Here is a 17,031-nt window from a genome sequence, read left to right as displayed (position 1 = left end):
CTTCTCTGGCCTCTGGCCCCAAAGTTCCCACCGTCTTACAAATTGTGCAGCCCAAAACCAAATTTCCCATATAGGTACTGGCCTGTGGTAGTCCACCTTGCTGACTGCTGGCGCTGTAGCTGGCCCCCACTCCGGGTGGCGCTGAACCTGACCAGCTGCTGCCACGGTAGCAGCCTCCTGCCCCGGCTTAGCTGGCAGTCCGTGAACCTGGCTAGCTGCTGCGGCGCTAGCCTCCTGCTGCACCTGGTCCTGCCCGTAAGCATGATTGCTGCAGCTGCCCTCATCGCCAGTTGTTGCTTTTCTGACTCGTTTTGAACCATCTTCCTTCTTTTTGAAAAAAGACAGTAAATGCAACTGTCTTGTTGGCATGTTGAAATACTGTTTGATCCTGGATGCTTGCTTGCTTGCTGCCCAGAGGCCACAAATTTCTACTTTTTTTTTTTTTTTTTTTTTTTTAATGTCAGTGGTGATTTGTTGGTCCAGCTTTTCAGTGCATCAACAAATCTCTGACTCTTTCAAATGACGTTAATTTTTTATAAACAACATGCAATTCTTGGGATTTTTTTCTGTAAATTAATTTATGCATTTTATTATTTTATTTTATTTAAAAAAATTTATGCACAAGAGGTCCCGGATCTGCCCAAATACAGTGCCTTGCAAAAGTATTCGGCCCCCTTGAATCTTGCAACCTTTCACCACATTTCAGGCTTCAAACATAAATATATGAAATTTAATTTTTTTGTCAAGAATCAACAGCAAGTGGGACACAATCGTGAAGTGGAACAACATTTATTGGATAATTTAAACTTTTTTAACAAATAAAAAACTGAAAAGTGGGGCGTGCAATATTATTCGGCCCCTTTACTTTCAGTGCAGCAAACTCACTCCAGAAGTTCAGTGAGGATCTCTGAATGATCCAATGTTGTCCTAAATGACCGATGATGATAAATAGAATCCACCTGTGTGTAATCAAGTCTCCGTATAAATGCACCTGCTCTGTGATAGTCTCAGGGTTCTGTTTAAAGTGCAGAGAGCATTATGAAAACCAAGGAACACACCAGGCAGGTCTGAGATACTTTTGTGGAGAAGTTTAAAGCTGTTGGATACAAAAAGATTTCCCAAGCTTTAAACATCTCAAGGAGCACTGTGCAAGCCATCATATTGAAATGGAAGGAGCATCAGACCACTGCAAATCTACCAAGACCCGGCCGTCCTTCCAAACTTTCTTCTCAAACAAGGAGAAAACTGATCAGAGATGCAGCCAAGAGGCCCATGATCACTCTGGATGAACTGCAGAGATCTACAGCTGAGGTGGGAGAGTCTGTCCATAGGACAACAATCAGTCGTACACTGCACAAATCTGGCCTTTATGGAAGAGTGGCAAGAAGAAAGCCATTTCTCAAAGATATCCATAAAAAGTCTCGTTTAAAGTTTGCCACAAGCCACCTGGGAGACACACCAAACATGCGGAAGAAGGTGCTCTGGTCAGATGAAACCAAAATTGAACTTTTTGGCCACAATGCAAAACGATATGTTTGGCGTAAAAGCAACACAGCTCATCACCCTGAACACACCATCCTCACTGTCAAACATGGTGGTGGCAGCATCATGGTTTGGGCCTGCTTTTCTTCAGCAGGGACAGGGAAGATGGTTAAAATTGATGGGAAGATGGATGCAGCCAAATACAGGAACATTCTGGAAGAAAACCTGTTGGTATCTGCACAAGACCTGAGACTGGGACGGAGATTTATCTTCCAACAGGACAATGCTCCAAAACATAAAGCCAAATCTACAATGGAATGGTTCAAAAATAAACTTATCCAGGTGTTAGAATGGCCAAGTCAAAGTCCAGACCTGAATCCAATGGAGAATCTGTGGAAAGAGCTGAAGACTGCTGTTCACAAACACTCTCCATCCAACCTCACTGAGCTCGAGCTGTTTTGCAAGGAAGAATGGGCAAGAATGTCAGTCTCTCGATGTGCAAAACTGATCGAAACATACCCCAAGCGACTTGCAGCTGTAATTGGAGCAAAAGGTGGCGCTACAAAGTATTAACGCAAGGGGGCCGAATAATATTGCACGCCCCACTTTTCAGTTTTTTATTTGTTAAAAAAGTTTAAATTATCCAATAAATTTTGTTCCACTTCACGATTGTGTCCCACTTGTCGTTGATTCTTGACAAAAAATTAAAATTTTATATCTTTATGTTTGAAGCCTGAAATGTGGCCAAAGGTTGCAAGGTTCAAGGGGGCCGAATACTTTTGCAAGGCACTGTAAGTCCCGGAACACAGGGAGGCCAAAATCAAGAGGGGCCGGATCTTGTTCCGGCAGGATCTGGCACAAATTAACCCCTGCTAATAGCTACAAAACTTGTTCTATTTGAACACCGACACAATAAATGTAGTAATATTTCCAGTTCTACTTGTCGCACGATGAAGGCGTGTCGAATGCAAGCCTGCAGTGTGAGCAGCGTACCACCACAAGGTTTGGCTCGACGGCGGCGTGTTCTTGTCCAGGGCAGGCCTACGCACGCAAAGTAGAAACTAGTCAGTCTGGGATCAAAGTTCCACTTCTTAAAGGAGGAGGAGGTCAATCTGCCTTTAGGTAAACAGACTTTTTAACCACTGCAAGATGAGTCATTTGTTAATCTTTTCATATGAATGTTTAACTTAAAATCGGGCCTGCTTTCATAGCCTCAAGTTGCCTACGAGGGTCATCAACTTGCTTGAGAAATGGAGTGTAAATGCGAAACTGGCAACATTCAAGATGGAGGTAAGACAATAATGTCTTTATTGTTCATAATTCATGCTTTGTGTTTACCCTACATGGACAAAGGTGAGACCTGTTCAGCAGGAAGTGAAAGTAAAATATTAATTTGCTTACCTAATTTTACACATCTAAAGATTTTGTTCTTCTAGAACAGGGGTCGGCAACCTGTAGCACACAAAGAACCGTTTTTACTTGATTACCACGGGAAAGTCAACAGTGGCAGCTTCAAATACAAACACGTACTTAATACATACTATGTAAATGCATACAAGATTTGATTTATTAGCTTTATTAGCATAACAAGATGGACTGACCTCTTGTAGATCTTTATTAACAACACTCACCCTGGTTACAAATTCACCTATGTATAGTCGAGGTGCCACTGGGAAGGGGTACCAGCGCAAAGACACATACAGTGGGGCATATACATTTTTAGTCAACCACTAATTGTGGAAGTTCTCCCACTTGAAAATATTAGAGAGGCCTGTAATTGTCAACATGGGTAAACCTCAACCATGAGACAATGTGGAAAAAAAAACAGGAAATCATATTGTTTGATTTTTAAAGAAAGTATTTGCAAATCATGGTGGAAAATAAGTACTGTATTTGGTCAATACCAAAATCTTGAATACTTTGTTATGTACCTATGTTGGCAATAACGGAGGCCAAACGTTTTCTGTAACCCTTCACAAGCTTTTCACACACTGTTGCTGGTATTTTCGCCCATTCCTCCATGCAGATCTCCTCTAGAGCAGTGATGTTGTGGGGCTGTCGTTGGGCAACACGGACTTTCAACTACCTCCACAGATTTTCAATGAGGTTGAGATCTGGAGACTGGCTAGGCCACTCCACGTTTGTTGTTAGTATGGTGCAGAGTAAGGATGTCCCGATCGCATATTTTTGCACCCAAGTCTGAGTCATCTGATTTGAGAATCTACCGATACAGCCCCAATCCAATACCAAAAAAAGCCCCCTCCCCCCCACAAAAGTTCCAAACATGTTACAGTACTGTACTGTTTACAGTACTTCCTTCCGCTTTTTCCAGGAGTGTGCAAAGTATAAAAAGTATATATTTTTGTTTCTTTTGGCAATGCCATTGTATTTCTCAATTATTTTCTTACTTTTTCGCCCTTAAAAAATATATATATGGCGGAAAAAACAGACAAGACTGAAAAAGCAGTTTCTGCTCTTGCACTCGTCTTAAAGAGAAACTGCTGTATTTTAAGCCAAAAAAACTGTTGTGTTTGTTAGAGCAACATGTCTATATGCTGCCGTAGCAGATTCATGGTGCATTAAGCCCCCGAACTATTTTTAATATGTCCGTTTTACCCTGGAAACTCCCGTTTACGGACATCGCGCAACCGCTTTTGTTTCAACCCAGCCATAAAACGAAGGTAATTTAATATTTTATTATTCAAAATGTCATTTTTAGCTTAGAATCATTAATTGATATCTAATATTTCGTTTAAAAAAAAAAACTTTAAAAAATTATTCACTTGCATATTTTAAACTTTTAAACAGATTGTGTTACAATGAAAAAAATGGTCACGGATATCTACCTCATAACTATCGCTTAATTGTATGGTTTTTTTTTTTTTTGATACTGTCGCATTTTCTCCAATATGTCAGATGATAAATAATCGATCCAAACAAATAAAAATTAAAAAATAAAACATATAAAAGGGTAAATATATGAAAAAGAAAATCTCGACCACTCCTTGATGTCTGCGATTTCTGCATCTCGACCCTTGTTACATGACCATGTTTCACCTGTAAAATCCCCTAAAAATCCAGCTGTGACCATTCAGAGCTGTGTCTTGACACTCGGTGATACATGCTACAGTTTTTGGATCGAAACAAGGTAAGTTCACAATAATATCGCGTTAAAATCATGCATCTTTAATTCTGCTCTCACGTGCTCGCACCTCCAGTTAGGGTTTTGCTTTTCAAATTTTTTCTTCCCCCAGAAAATTTTCAATTATGTATCACACAAGCATATTGGATAATTTTGAAATTTGGCCAATTTGGGGGTCTTCAAGTCACCTGAGTGTTTTCCACCATATCTATATAGATTTTTTTTTTTACATATTAAAAACCCAATCCTTTTCACCTGATTCTGATCTGTTGAAAAATGGCACCGGGGTGCCCAAGTCCGGTCCTCGAGAGCCCGTATCCAGCTTGTTTTCCATGTCTCCTTCCTCCAACACACAGCGCGTGGGTGTTGTAATCGTTTACGAGACTTGTAAAATAGTGCGTCCACCGACCTTAGAGGATTAAACCTTGTAAACTCCACTCGAATTTAATGCAAATACTCACCTTTTAATACTGTATCTGAGCCAGATCAAGAGCCGTATGCGGCTCCGGAGCCGCGTGTTGCCGACCCCTGGAGCCGCGTGTTGCCGACCCCTGTTGTTGTTGTTGAATGTTATTGTTGTGCTGTACATTAATTTTCTTTTCTCTTTAGAAGGGTGGCTGAGTGGCAAAAATGCCCAGATGGGAGCTTTTGCCATAGTGGGGTATCTTCTCTACAGATTCTCACAGAGTCAGTCAATTCCGTTGTTTGAAATGGTCAGCTCAGTTCTTTATTGCTCGAAGTTTGAAATCAGTTTCAAAACTGATATTAGGTTTTTAAAGCGACTTATGCTGAAAATTATTGCAACATTTTGTCCCAATCAGATTCAAACAATGTTTAATAAGCTGGTGTGCATCGACAACAATATTTGTGAATTTCGTACAATAAAATCCAAATATAAAATCTTAAATAAATAAATCTATTTACTGGAATTTAATTCGCATATCAGCTCAATATTTATTTTCCAAATATTATTACCAAAACATACATTCAACCAGAGGTGGGTAGAGTAGAAAAAAAAAATACTCAAGAAAGAGTAGCATTACTTCAAAACAATATTACTCAAGTAAGTGTAAACGTAGCCATCCAAAAATGTACTCAAGTACAAGTAAAGTATTTGGTGAAATGAACAAGTGATGAGTAACATTGTGAGTAACTGCTTCCAAAAAAAATTGTATTTTTTTTTTCCTCAGCACAAAGTTTTATAAATGAACTGTTATCATTATACTGTACTATAATCTATTACATAACCGCATTAAGCCAAAGAAATACAAAAAAGATTGAATTACAGTGAGAGGAAAAAAATCTGCAGAAATGAAGCATCAATCGTTCAAAGGTCATGAGTGCCCTCTAGTGGAGAAAATAGTTCCTAGTTTGAATAGTTCCTTCATAGTTTTTTTTATTAAATTAAAAGGATCATATTTCCGGTTTTCTGTGGTCAGTTGGTGCCTAATAAAAACTGAGAAGAAGGTTAAAATCCTCGTTTTCGAGTTATGTTGAGGGCAGTGCTCCATATCAAATACTTATGTTTTTTTTACTCTGCTTTAAAAACGTCACATGATTGAACAAGCTGGCGTGATCATACAACGCCAAGCTTGATCTTAATTGGTATAATGGAGTCATGTGATTATTGTTGCGACGTCTCATTGGTGAAACTGGTAGAGCTACTTTTGGCATCGCTGGCCAAAAAAAATAAAATAAAATCTAATTTGTAGAATAAAGAGGAAAAAATGTAACAACTAGTGTAGCCCAAAGTAGCAGTGTAAGAGTAGCGTTTGTTCATCACAAATCTACTCAAGTAAAAGTAAAAAGTATGGCTTTGTAAAACTACTCTTACAAGTACATTTTTCTGAAAAAGTTACTCAAGTAATTGTAACAGACTACATTTAATGCATTGCTACCCACCTTTGCATTCAGCATTTACTGTTGATTTAACATTTAAGTGTAACATTTAATACAGGTACAGTAGTCCCCGGGTTACGAAATTCCCTTCTTGCATGATTTTGACTTTACGATGCAGGAGTGTCATCCTTATTTTTTTATTTTATTTTTATTTATTTATTTTATTTCATTTTATTTTATGACTCTTCTGCCTTTGGCGAAATGTGTATTTGATTATAATCTTGACTTTTGTTTTGTGATGCATGCTTTTATTTTGGCGCAGGAAGCGTAGAGCAGGGTTTTATATATATATATATATATACTGGACTGTCTCAGGAAATTAGAATACACAATATTCTAATTTTTTGAGACAGTCCTGTGTATATATACAGGACTGTCTCAGGAAATTAGAATACACAATATTCTAATTTCCTGTGTCTCAGGAAAAATTGAATACAATTGCTTGCTTAGACGGGCATAAAACGAGGAACAGTGAACTATTTAAAAAAGTTCACGAGAGGTTACACGAAGCCAGAATAGACCGGAGCGTTGACCAGATTAGAAACCGGTGGAAAACGCTGAAAACCGGCTACTACAAGGCAAAAGAGCAAAACAGCAGCACTCTGACGATCGATCTCCATGTTTTGCAACGTGACGCTTTGTTTTGATTAATCTGCGCATGTCAGACGGCAGTTGTCAAACGTCCTTTCGGAATAAAGGCAGACACATGTAAACGCTGGATCGGAATAGATGAAGTGACATGTAAACAGCTGATCTGAAATTTCCATTCGGAATGATTTGAATCGGTATGAATAAAAGTCAGCATGTAAACGTGGCTACTGAGCGTTACAATGCGTTACTACGTTGGATGACGCGAGAAAAATCAGAGACACTGAGAGTGAAAAGTGTTGTGACGCTGTAGCAAATGCGATGCTATCCTGACTGTAGCCGACAGCCTACAATCTACGCCTAGATATCAAATGCTTATAGAACTACATGCGAAATGACACATTGATAAATAGCCGCCATTTTGAAGCAGTAGACTTCTCAGAAAGGTTCTATTGTAGTTAACCTTCCTAGCGAACAAGTAACTTTTTATCTAAAATACTCCTAAATCCGCAAAATCTTGACTTGAATCTATCTGTAAACGATGAAACAGTTTTAAAACGTTAACATGTCGAAAGTAGACAGAAGGGAACTAATGCATAAACTGTTGCAATTTTAACAACTTTAACAGTTGATTCACAAAATTAAACAATTTCCAAATATAGCAAAGGTTACTATGTTTTATTTATTTTTATTTTTATGAAAAAAAAAACTAACAAACATGAACGGTAACATCAGTTACTTTGCCAAGTAACTAATTACTCTTACCTTCAGGTAACTGAGTTACTAACTCAATTACTTTTTGGGAGAAGTAATTTGTAACTAATTAATTACTTTTTAAAAGATTAACAACACTGGTCAGAAAGATGAAGTCTGCAGAATGAAAAGTGACAAAGGCGGAGATTTCCTTCTTCCAATTTGTTGCCGAACACAATTTGCCCGCAACTATTGCTGATCACTTCTCAGAATTAGCAAAAGAAATGTTCCCTGACTCAAAGATTGCATCGGTAAGTTAATTTTATCAATTGACCTTTTTAATTTATAATTGGACACCCTTAACAAACTACCTTCAAGTCAAACTGAATTGCGAGCTGAAGTGCAGCTATCAAGACATGATAGAAATTGCCAAAAGTGCTACGTACAATTATAACAAAAGTGACTGTTAAATTGTAGTAATCATGGTGTAGCTGAAGATATTCATTGTTCTTTGATTGCACCAGGTTATGTTACAATATTACCAATAAATTCATATTATTTAAAAAATTGAGTTTTATTTTTGTTTCATATTGCACGCTATATACAACGTTGTAAGATTAGTCACCAATTTGTAAGGGCATACGTCACTATTTGTAAGATTGCCAACGGCCTCGGGTTGACAGGTATGCAAATGCACTCATCCTCGTATATGTGTGCTCTTCTTCGTGTGTACAAATACATTCTTGTTCTTGTGCAGATGCGCTCTTACTCAGTTGCAGGAGTACTACATGCTCTACGCTTCCCCTGCCAAAATAAAAGCATGCATCACAATTCAAAAGTCAACGTTATAATCAAATACACATTTCGCCAAAAGGCAGAACAGTCAAATTAATAAAATGAAGTAATAAATAAGATACTGTAGATACAATAAGGTACTGTTTACGAGACTTAAAAAAAAAAAAACAATAGAAAATGGCGGACGAGACTGGCGTTGTAAAGTCGAAATCACGTAGGTCGGGTACGTCATAACCCAGGGACTACCTGTTTGTTTTTAAAACTAAATTTTTCCATACTCACTTGAATGTCAGCCAATTGGTCAGACACTGCTTAACTCATTGTCTACCATTGACAGCGCGTTCATTCGCTGCCACCCTCCCACTTCAAATGGATTGGACGTCTACTAGTAATAAACTCATTGATTAAAGGGTGCGTCTTGGACAGAGGAAGAATAAATGTTATTTTCTAACTCATCCTCTGCCATTAGTGGCGAGGGGCATCCAATCCATTTTAACTGAACTTGATGAATTTGTCCTTGCAGCTCTTCCCGCAATAATCCGATGGCCGATTCGTCTCTTCTGCTCCATAACCGGTGCGTTAAAATCCCTTTTTGACCTTTTTATTTTTTTCTGAACTTTTGATAAGATACTGCAGTTCTTTCACTTTGTGTTACACAGGTCTTTCTGCTCTATGGGGCTGGGTTAGCCGCATTGTAGGGACCCTCCGAGGTACAACCCGTAACAATAATCCAAAGTAATGAGCTCATATTGTGCTCTCAACATGATAGGTTTTGTCTTATAGGAATCCAGAGTTTGTGTAAATGGCTGTCTCGCGTTTGGAAGTTTATCAAAGGTAAGCACATAGCTCACGTTCTCTTGTTTTTTCATTTCTTTATAGTCTCTAATGTTTTGAAATAGTTGTGTAACAGCCAAACTTTTCAAACAATTGTTAAGTCATTTTTTAAAATCGGGTGCCATTTGTGTCCCCAGCATAAATGAAGCTGTATTTTCAGTAAACTTGGACAAATACTCATTCGACTTATTAATTTTTGTGTGTGTGTATGTATTCTCAATTGCCACTTATTATAAATTAACTGGTAGAGGTGCCTAAATTCAATTTTTTTTTATTTTAATTGACTTCTGGTAAAGGCTTGTCATGGAATTTTGCTACGTCCACAGTGTGTTTCATTCAAAATAAAGTCTATAAAGTCAGTAGGAAAAAAAAAAATCCAAATGATTGTTATGATTTTATTGTCCCGGATGAACTATCTTTTCAAATTAAAATATATTATTTAATTAAAAATAAAAAGGTTTTCTGTTCATCCCTAGTGTTACTGTCCACTCTGTTTAGTTGTGTTAGGGTCTTCAGGGGAAAAAAAACATCATATATTCTCATTAGTTTATTGCTTTTTTTATTGCTAATTAGTCTTATTGATTTCAGTGTGTAATCTACAGAGATATGAAAAAGTATCTGAACCGTTTGGAGTTTTTGTCATATCTGCATAAAATGACCATCAGATGTGATCTGATATTTGTCAAAATCACACATATGAAAAACAGTGTCAGCTTTAACTAAAACCACCCAAACATTTTTAGGTTTACATATTTTAATGAGGATAGTATGCAAACAATGACAGACTGGGGAAAAACTAGTACGTGAACCATCACATTTAATAGCAGCAATTTTTTTTTTTTTTTTTTTTTTTTTTTTTTTTTTTTTTTTAGATAGCAGTGGCTTCCTCCGTGGAGTCCTCCCATGGACACCATTCTTGGCTATAGTTTTACATGTAGTTGATAGTTGTAGTGAGATATTGGATTGTGCCAGTGATTTCTGTAAGTCTTGAGCAGACACTCTAGGGTTCTTTTTTACCTCTCTGAGTATCCTGCGCTGAACTCTTGGCCACTTCTTGGGAGAGAAGCAACAGTGCCAAACTTTCCATTTGTAGACAACTTCTTTGACTGTCGATTGATTAACATCCAGACTTTTAGAGATGGTTTTGTATCCTTTCACAGCTTTATACAAATCAACAATCCTTCATCGCAGGTCTTCAGACAGCTCTTTTGACCGAGCCATGATGCACATGCTTCTCATCAAGACAATTCTTACCAGATGTGTGTTTTATAGTGGGCAGGGCAGCTTTAAACCACTCATCAGTGATTGGGCACACACCTGACTTAAAATGTTCGGTAAAGAATTGGTTTCAATTGCTCTTTAAGTCTCTTTAGGCAGAAGGATCACTTACTTATTTTCCCCTCTTCTGTCGTTGTTTGCATGCAATCCTCATTAAAATATGAAAACCTATAAATGTTTGGAGTGGTTTTAGTTTAAGCAGTCACTGGATTTTCATCTGTGTGATTTTGACAAAGATCCGATCACATTTAATGGTGATTTTATGCAGAAATGTGAGAAATTCCTTAAGGTTGAGAACTTCAGATACTTTTTCATACGACTGTATTTCTGACTGGAAAAATGCAAATATAGTAGGCTTCTTTGTGAACTTTTGTTCATGAATAAAAACCCAGCATAAAGAATTATAAAATGTATTAAATATTACAAATAATGACTTTTAAATTCAAAATTATAGGAGAATAATGAAAACAAGTAGGTTTCATTCAAAAAATAAATGCATTACATCTATAATATCAAGAAATTTAGCAAGAGAAAGATGGATTTATTTTATATAAAATATTTAGATTTAACACCTTTTCTTTATTGAAAAAATACAATATTTGTATGGTAACAGCCAAGCTTTACTCCAGTTTATACATTCAATTTGAGAGTTCCAAAAAAAACGTTCATCTTGGAACAATTTTGTCATTTCTGTTTAATATCTAACGTATATGTTTGTTGTTGCACGTTATATCCATTATTTCAATTTCATCGAAGACTCCAATTCCCCTTTTATTAATGACATCACTCTTCTGCAATAACATCACACCAGTGGCGGGAAATTCAACTGTGGTAACAATTTTATTTTTTACTTCCTTTAAAAATCAGATTTTGCAGTTTTTATGAAGTGTGGTTGTCCATAACGTGTCCACTTTAAGCTATATATCAAAGAAATTGTATCATTCATTTCAAAAGGTTTACTTGCAAAATGATAGATTTCTCATCAACTATCATGTTAGCTATCATGCTCACAAAGATAGGCTGAGGGCTAACTTTAGCACAAAATGTCCCCTCTGTTAGTGCCCGCTCGGCTGAGTTACGTCCAAATGGCACCCTATTAAAAAATGATCCTAATATTTTGTTTTTGTGTGCTTGTGCCACCGAAAAAACATTATAATCAAAATAATGTACCTATGAATCCCCCATCAGCAACTTCATCCAAATACCACTGGATTCTGGCTCTCATCACAGGTCAGTGCTTGTTCTTTCTGAATGTTTTTTTTTTATATATATATATATATAATTAATCCACTTGATGTTACTAAATACAACAGTATAAAATAACAACAGTCGTTGATGCACTCTCAGCCATTTTAAACGGGGGCATCTATTCAGAAGTTAGCATTAGCTTAAGTCCTTCACTGCTAGCCTTGGTCATAGTGTATGCATTCTGGTAGTTTATAAAAGAGGGAAATTTATATTGATAACACCACTTAACGGCAATAGGCGTCCAATCCATTTCAACTGGGAGGGTATCATGATGTGACGGCAAAAAACAAAAACAAAGAATAAAATTTCTACATATTTGAACTTTTTTATTTTATTTTTTTTTACAATTCATTGCTTTTTTTGATATAATTATTTATATATATATATATATATTATTACACAGGCTTTTTTTTTTTTTAAAGAATATATACTATTTATTTTTTTATCTTTTTTTTTTTTCAAAAATGGATCCTTCAGTTAATGAATACAATTTATTTTAATATATCTATTGATTAAATTATTATTATTATATGCAGGTAGTCCCCGGTTTACGACGTACACGACTTACGTGATTTCGACTTTACGACGCCGGAGTCTCATCGGCAGCCAATACTAAAAGTCATAGTTGCCCAACTTCCCATCATGCATTTGCGCAGAGCAAGAGACGATCATTTTCTTAACACGCTTAATTGAACACAATGCAAAATATATCGTATACCATTTGCAGCCACCACTGACAGTCATGGTTGCCCAACTTCCCATCATGCATTTGGGCAGAGCAGGAGACGTTCTTTTTCTTAATATAAAATTACTATAACTTGTACTCAAATTCATATTTTAAGAACTACAAGTCTTTCTATTCGTGGATCCCTTTAACAGAAAGAATCTTAATAATGTTAATGCCATCTTGTGGATTTATTGTTATAATCAGGGGTGCACATAAGTGGTCCGCATGCATGCATGCGCACTCGACGCAGACAAACGCGCTGGCCCTCAACGGGTTCCATACGCTTTTGCGTACCGATGGCTGACCACTGTATTCGCGGCGGACACGAGAAAATCACTTCTCAAAATGTCAAAGAGGCAGGCCCCACTGAGTAATTATTTCCGTGTTCCCCTGCTCCCGTCAAAAGACAGACAGACGACAGAGATGTCACTGGAGCTACCGGGAAAAAAAGGACTTTTGCTGAAAAGTGGCTGCAGGAGGTACCATGGCTAGAAGCAAATGTTGCTCGCACGGAAATGTGGTGCAACATTTGCCGGGAGAATCCCAATGTCGTTAATAAGAGCAGCACATTTTATGTAGGGTCAAAGAATTTTAGCCATCCAAACTTTGAATAGCACGAAAAAAAACAGCAAGTGGCAATTAAGCAAACTATCGATGTCACACAGGACCCCACTCGCCCTATGGACAAGTGGCGGAAAAAAGTTATTGAAGAACAGCGCCATGCACTGACAAACGTGTTTTTGCTCGCATTTCACAAAGCTAAACATGCACAGTCAATGAGCTCTTATGAGGAGGACATCCCACTTTTACAAAGGCTTGGAGTTAATGTGGGAGCCGCATATGAATGCCCTTTATTTTGAATTAGTGCTTTTATGTTTACTTCTTTACATTTCACTTCAAAGTAATGGCACTTTTATTGTGCCAGTTGATGTTAATCAAGCGTTAATTGTTTATATAATTAATTAAAGGTAATTGGCTCTAAGTAAAGCTTGTCATAATTTTATCGCATCAGGCGGGTCGGCTCTCAAGCTCAATGAGGACCAAGTCACATCTCCAGGTCCTCCTCTGAGAACCTGGGCAAAAAAAATATTTGCACCCCTGGTTATAATAAACAAATACAGTACTTGTGTACAGTATGTTGAATGTTTATGTCAGTCTTGTGTCTTATCTTTCCATTCCAACAATAATTTACAGAAAAATATGGCATATTTTAGAGATGGTTTGAATTGCGATTAATTACGATACATTTTTAAGCTGTGATTAACTCGATTAAAAATTTTAATCGTTTGACAGCCCTAATATATATATATATGATCTCTATTCAGGAATCTCTCAATGGGCACTGATAGCCAGTGCACAACAAACAAGCTTTTGCGCCAATGGCGCTACAGGCTCGAACTATATCTAAAGCTCTTCTTAGGGTCTGTTAAATTCATTAGAACATTATTTTCAGACTCATTTAGCCGACACATGAAGCTGTACATCAATTTTCTTAAAAGAGCCTTAAAGTGGGTAACCTATAGCTAATAAATAATTGGCTGGCGCTGTACCATCTAGGCACACGCAGTAACAGCCTCAAGGCATCATTGTAGGCTACTTTTAGCATCTGCATGGATTTAGCCATGTGCCTTGACCAGTGTAAAAACGGTGTGCAGTACGCCCTAAACAGTGACATTTTAATGTGGAGGGAAGCACATAACACAACTCAACCAGTGTATGAAATGTGAGAAAATGTTTGTCGTCCACTCCCCAGGATCCAGTGAAGTATCTTGGGACAACGAGAAGATGAGACTGGACCTCTCTAGTCCCTTAAATGCGAGTCTCAGACTGATCCTTCTGGGCCCTGCCGGTGGAGGACGAACATCAGTGGCAAACATATTGCTTGGCAGGAGTGCAGAACAATCAGAAGAACCTCTCCTGGAGAGCGTCCTAAAAAGGGCAATAGTAGATGGTAGAGAACTTAGCATCATAGACACCCCAGATCTACTGAGCGGCTCATTAGGAAGAACTGAGACGGCCAAAGAAGCTCTGAGGAGCATTCAGCTAGCGGCCCCAGGTCCCCACGCCATCCTGCTGGTGATGCGGGCATCCCGCTCCAGCAAGGAGACACAAGAAGAGGCCACGCAAGTCACGCAAGCTGTACTGGAACTGTTGGGCGACGACATCCGAGGGCATGTCATCCCGGTGCTCACCCACGCTGACCGCCTGAGTCGACGCCGCACTTTTGACCGGCTGCTGGATACGGATGTGGGCGGTGTGAAAAGACTGACGGCCATATGCGGTCAGAGGCCTGAGCTGCTAGAGGCCGGAACAGATCAGTCCCCGGAGGAGCAGAGCGTGACACGCAGGTTGCTAGTGGGGCGTGTACTGGAGCTGAAGGGGCTCAAGGGACATTTTGTCCACGAGCTGTATAAGAGGGATGAACTTGTGAGAATGGAGCTGCTGTATGACATGACTTCCGCACTGAGCAAAAAATTGAAACATAATGTCCTGTAGAGGATACGATGCGCTGTGTGGCTCTGAAATCATTAATAAAAAATATTTTTTAAACAACAGGAGCTGATGTTAAAGGATGTTGGGACAGATTGGTGAAGTTTATTTGTACTTTTATTTTCACAGTTGGTGTTTGTAGATAAGTAAAAAATATATACAACCCCTAGCAAAAAGTATGGAATCACCAGTCTCGGACGAGCACTCACTCAGACATTTTATTATGCAGAAAAAACTCAGATAAAAAGCTTGAAAAAATAATGAATTAGTTCAAAAGTGCAACTCTTAAGCATTCATAGACACTAAAAGAAATAAATAAAAAACATTGTGGTGGTCAGTAAATGTTACTTTTATAGAGCAAGTGCAGGGAAATAAATACAGAATCACTCCATTCTGAGAAAAAACATGGAATCATGAGAAACAAACAAAGAAATAACAATCAAAACACATTTCTAGTATTTAGTTGCACCATCTGTGGCTTTTATGACAGTTTGCATTCTCTGAGGCATGGACTTGATGAGTATTCTTCATCAATTTGGTGCTAACTCTCTTTGATTGCAGTTGCCAGATCATCCTTGCAGGTCGGAGCCTTGCTGTGGACTATTTTTTTTCAATTTCGACCACAGGTTTTCAATTGAAGTCTTCAAATGCTATTACCTTATTTTGTTGGAAACAAACAGTTTAAAAGGAACAAGCTACGCCTCTCTCCATTTAATATGATCAAACTGCGCATTCCAGAAGAATTTCCCACAAGGTACGATTTTTCTATTTCAATAAAAAGATTCCCTTATATGTTTGTTCGTACATTTTTTGCTTAAAAGATCTACAGTGGGGAGAACAAGTATTTGATACACTGCCAATGGCAGTGTATCAAATACTTGTTCTCCCCACTGTATATCATTTAAGTAAAGGATATTCGCATTAACAGATTGCTCATTCTGTTCTTTATAATCTTTCATTAATTCTATCAAGGGCGTAGATTTGGTTTCAACATTGGTAGGGACGATATGACAGCATAACCTGCATGTACACTTTTTGCTGGTGACGGGGCATTCATAATGATCAATGCAAAATAAATCTATTGATTTTATGTGTATTGGTTCAGCCTACACTGTTCAATTCAAACCTTTGTTTTCTAAAACTACTAAAGAAACATTGTGAAAACTTACAAAAAAAAAATGTCTGAATTGTAAGGGCAAATTTAAATTGCATTATTTGAACATAATTTGGCATAACTAAGCTTGTTAATCATCTCTTCACGGTCCAGGAATAAAAAAAATAAACATTTGTCTTAAGACCACTCAACATTGTCTGAATAAAATAAATTAAATATAACAGAAAAAACATCTTTGTCAGGAAATAACAAGAAATAAAAATGGACCTGTCTTTCAGGTAAAACATTACTGCTTTTGTCCATAAGCACAGCCAAACTCAACAAAAAAATGAAAGCTCCTGTAGGCTGCTGTAAGACCACATAAATAAAATAAAAAGAAAAATTGGGGTGAAGGGGGTGGACCTCGGTTCACTACATTTCTCACAGTAAACTTAACGTTAACAGTAGAAAACACATACAGGAGGAGCCGTCTCTCTAAGCAGCTTCCTACTCGAGTTTTGCACATTAGCTAGTTCAAACAGTTTAATGTTATGCTAACTCTGATGCAGGTCAGACTTTCAGCAGCAAAATTAGTGGTGTGTTCCCTACTTCCACAACATTGATGTCTTTTTACATTTCTTACAGTGGCTGCTACTGGCTAAAACAAAAAACTTATCAAATCCCAGGTATCTAATGTGAGTGTGTGTGCGTGTGTGTGTGTTTTCGGGGGGGCGGTTGTTCAAGTCATCAGCCAATCAAATA

General features: G+C 37.8%; 1 protein-coding gene across 2 annotated transcripts; it reads left to right on the top strand.

Moving 5' to 3' along the window:
• The first annotated feature begins 2,320 nt into the window (after window positions 1-2,320).
• On the top strand, window positions 2,321-15,875 carry LOC130909802 (GTPase IMAP family member 4-like). Of its 2 annotated transcripts, none has more exons than XM_057826662.1 (8): window positions 2,321-2,604; window positions 2,701-2,772; window positions 5,234-5,311; window positions 9,123-9,173; window positions 9,259-9,309; window positions 9,383-9,433; window positions 11,900-11,941; window positions 14,440-15,875. In XM_057826662.1, exons 2-8 carry the CDS (start codon window positions 2,733-2,735, stop codon window positions 15,180-15,182), a joined length of 1,056 nt encoding a protein of 351 aa, XP_057682645.1. In that variant the 5' UTR covers window positions 2,321-2,604; window positions 2,701-2,732; the 3' UTR covers window positions 15,183-15,875. The 2 variants fall into 2 exon arrangements, with proteins under 2 accessions (XP_057682645.1, XP_057682646.1); XM_057826663.1 differs by having other exon boundaries at window positions 2,694-2,772.
• Window positions 15,876-17,031: the final 1,156 nt, after the last annotated feature.

This window comes from Corythoichthys intestinalis, chromosome 21, assembly GCF_030265065.1.
Source record: "Corythoichthys intestinalis isolate RoL2023-P3 chromosome 21, ASM3026506v1, whole genome shotgun sequence".
In the NCBI taxonomy this organism is placed as follows: Eukaryota; Metazoa; Chordata; class Actinopteri; order Syngnathiformes; family Syngnathidae; genus Corythoichthys; species Corythoichthys intestinalis.
Note: the sequence above shows the minus strand (reverse complement) of the source record. Positions and strands in the feature narration are given on the sequence as shown.

Excerpts from the sequence above, each read along its gene's own strand:
- LOC130909802 (XM_057826662.1), top strand. The coding sequence starts at position 2,733 with ATGGAGTGTAAATGCGAAACTGGCAACATTCAAGATGGAG. Across the intron at positions 2,773-5,233 it reads TGGCAACATTCAAGATGGAG|AAGGGTGGCTGAGTGGCAAA; the intron begins GTAAGACAATAA and ends TTTTCTCTTTAG. Across the intron at positions 9,310-9,382 it reads CATTGTAGGGACCCTCCGAG|GAATCCAGAGTTTGTGTAAA; the intron begins GTACAACCCGTA and ends TTTGTCTTATAG.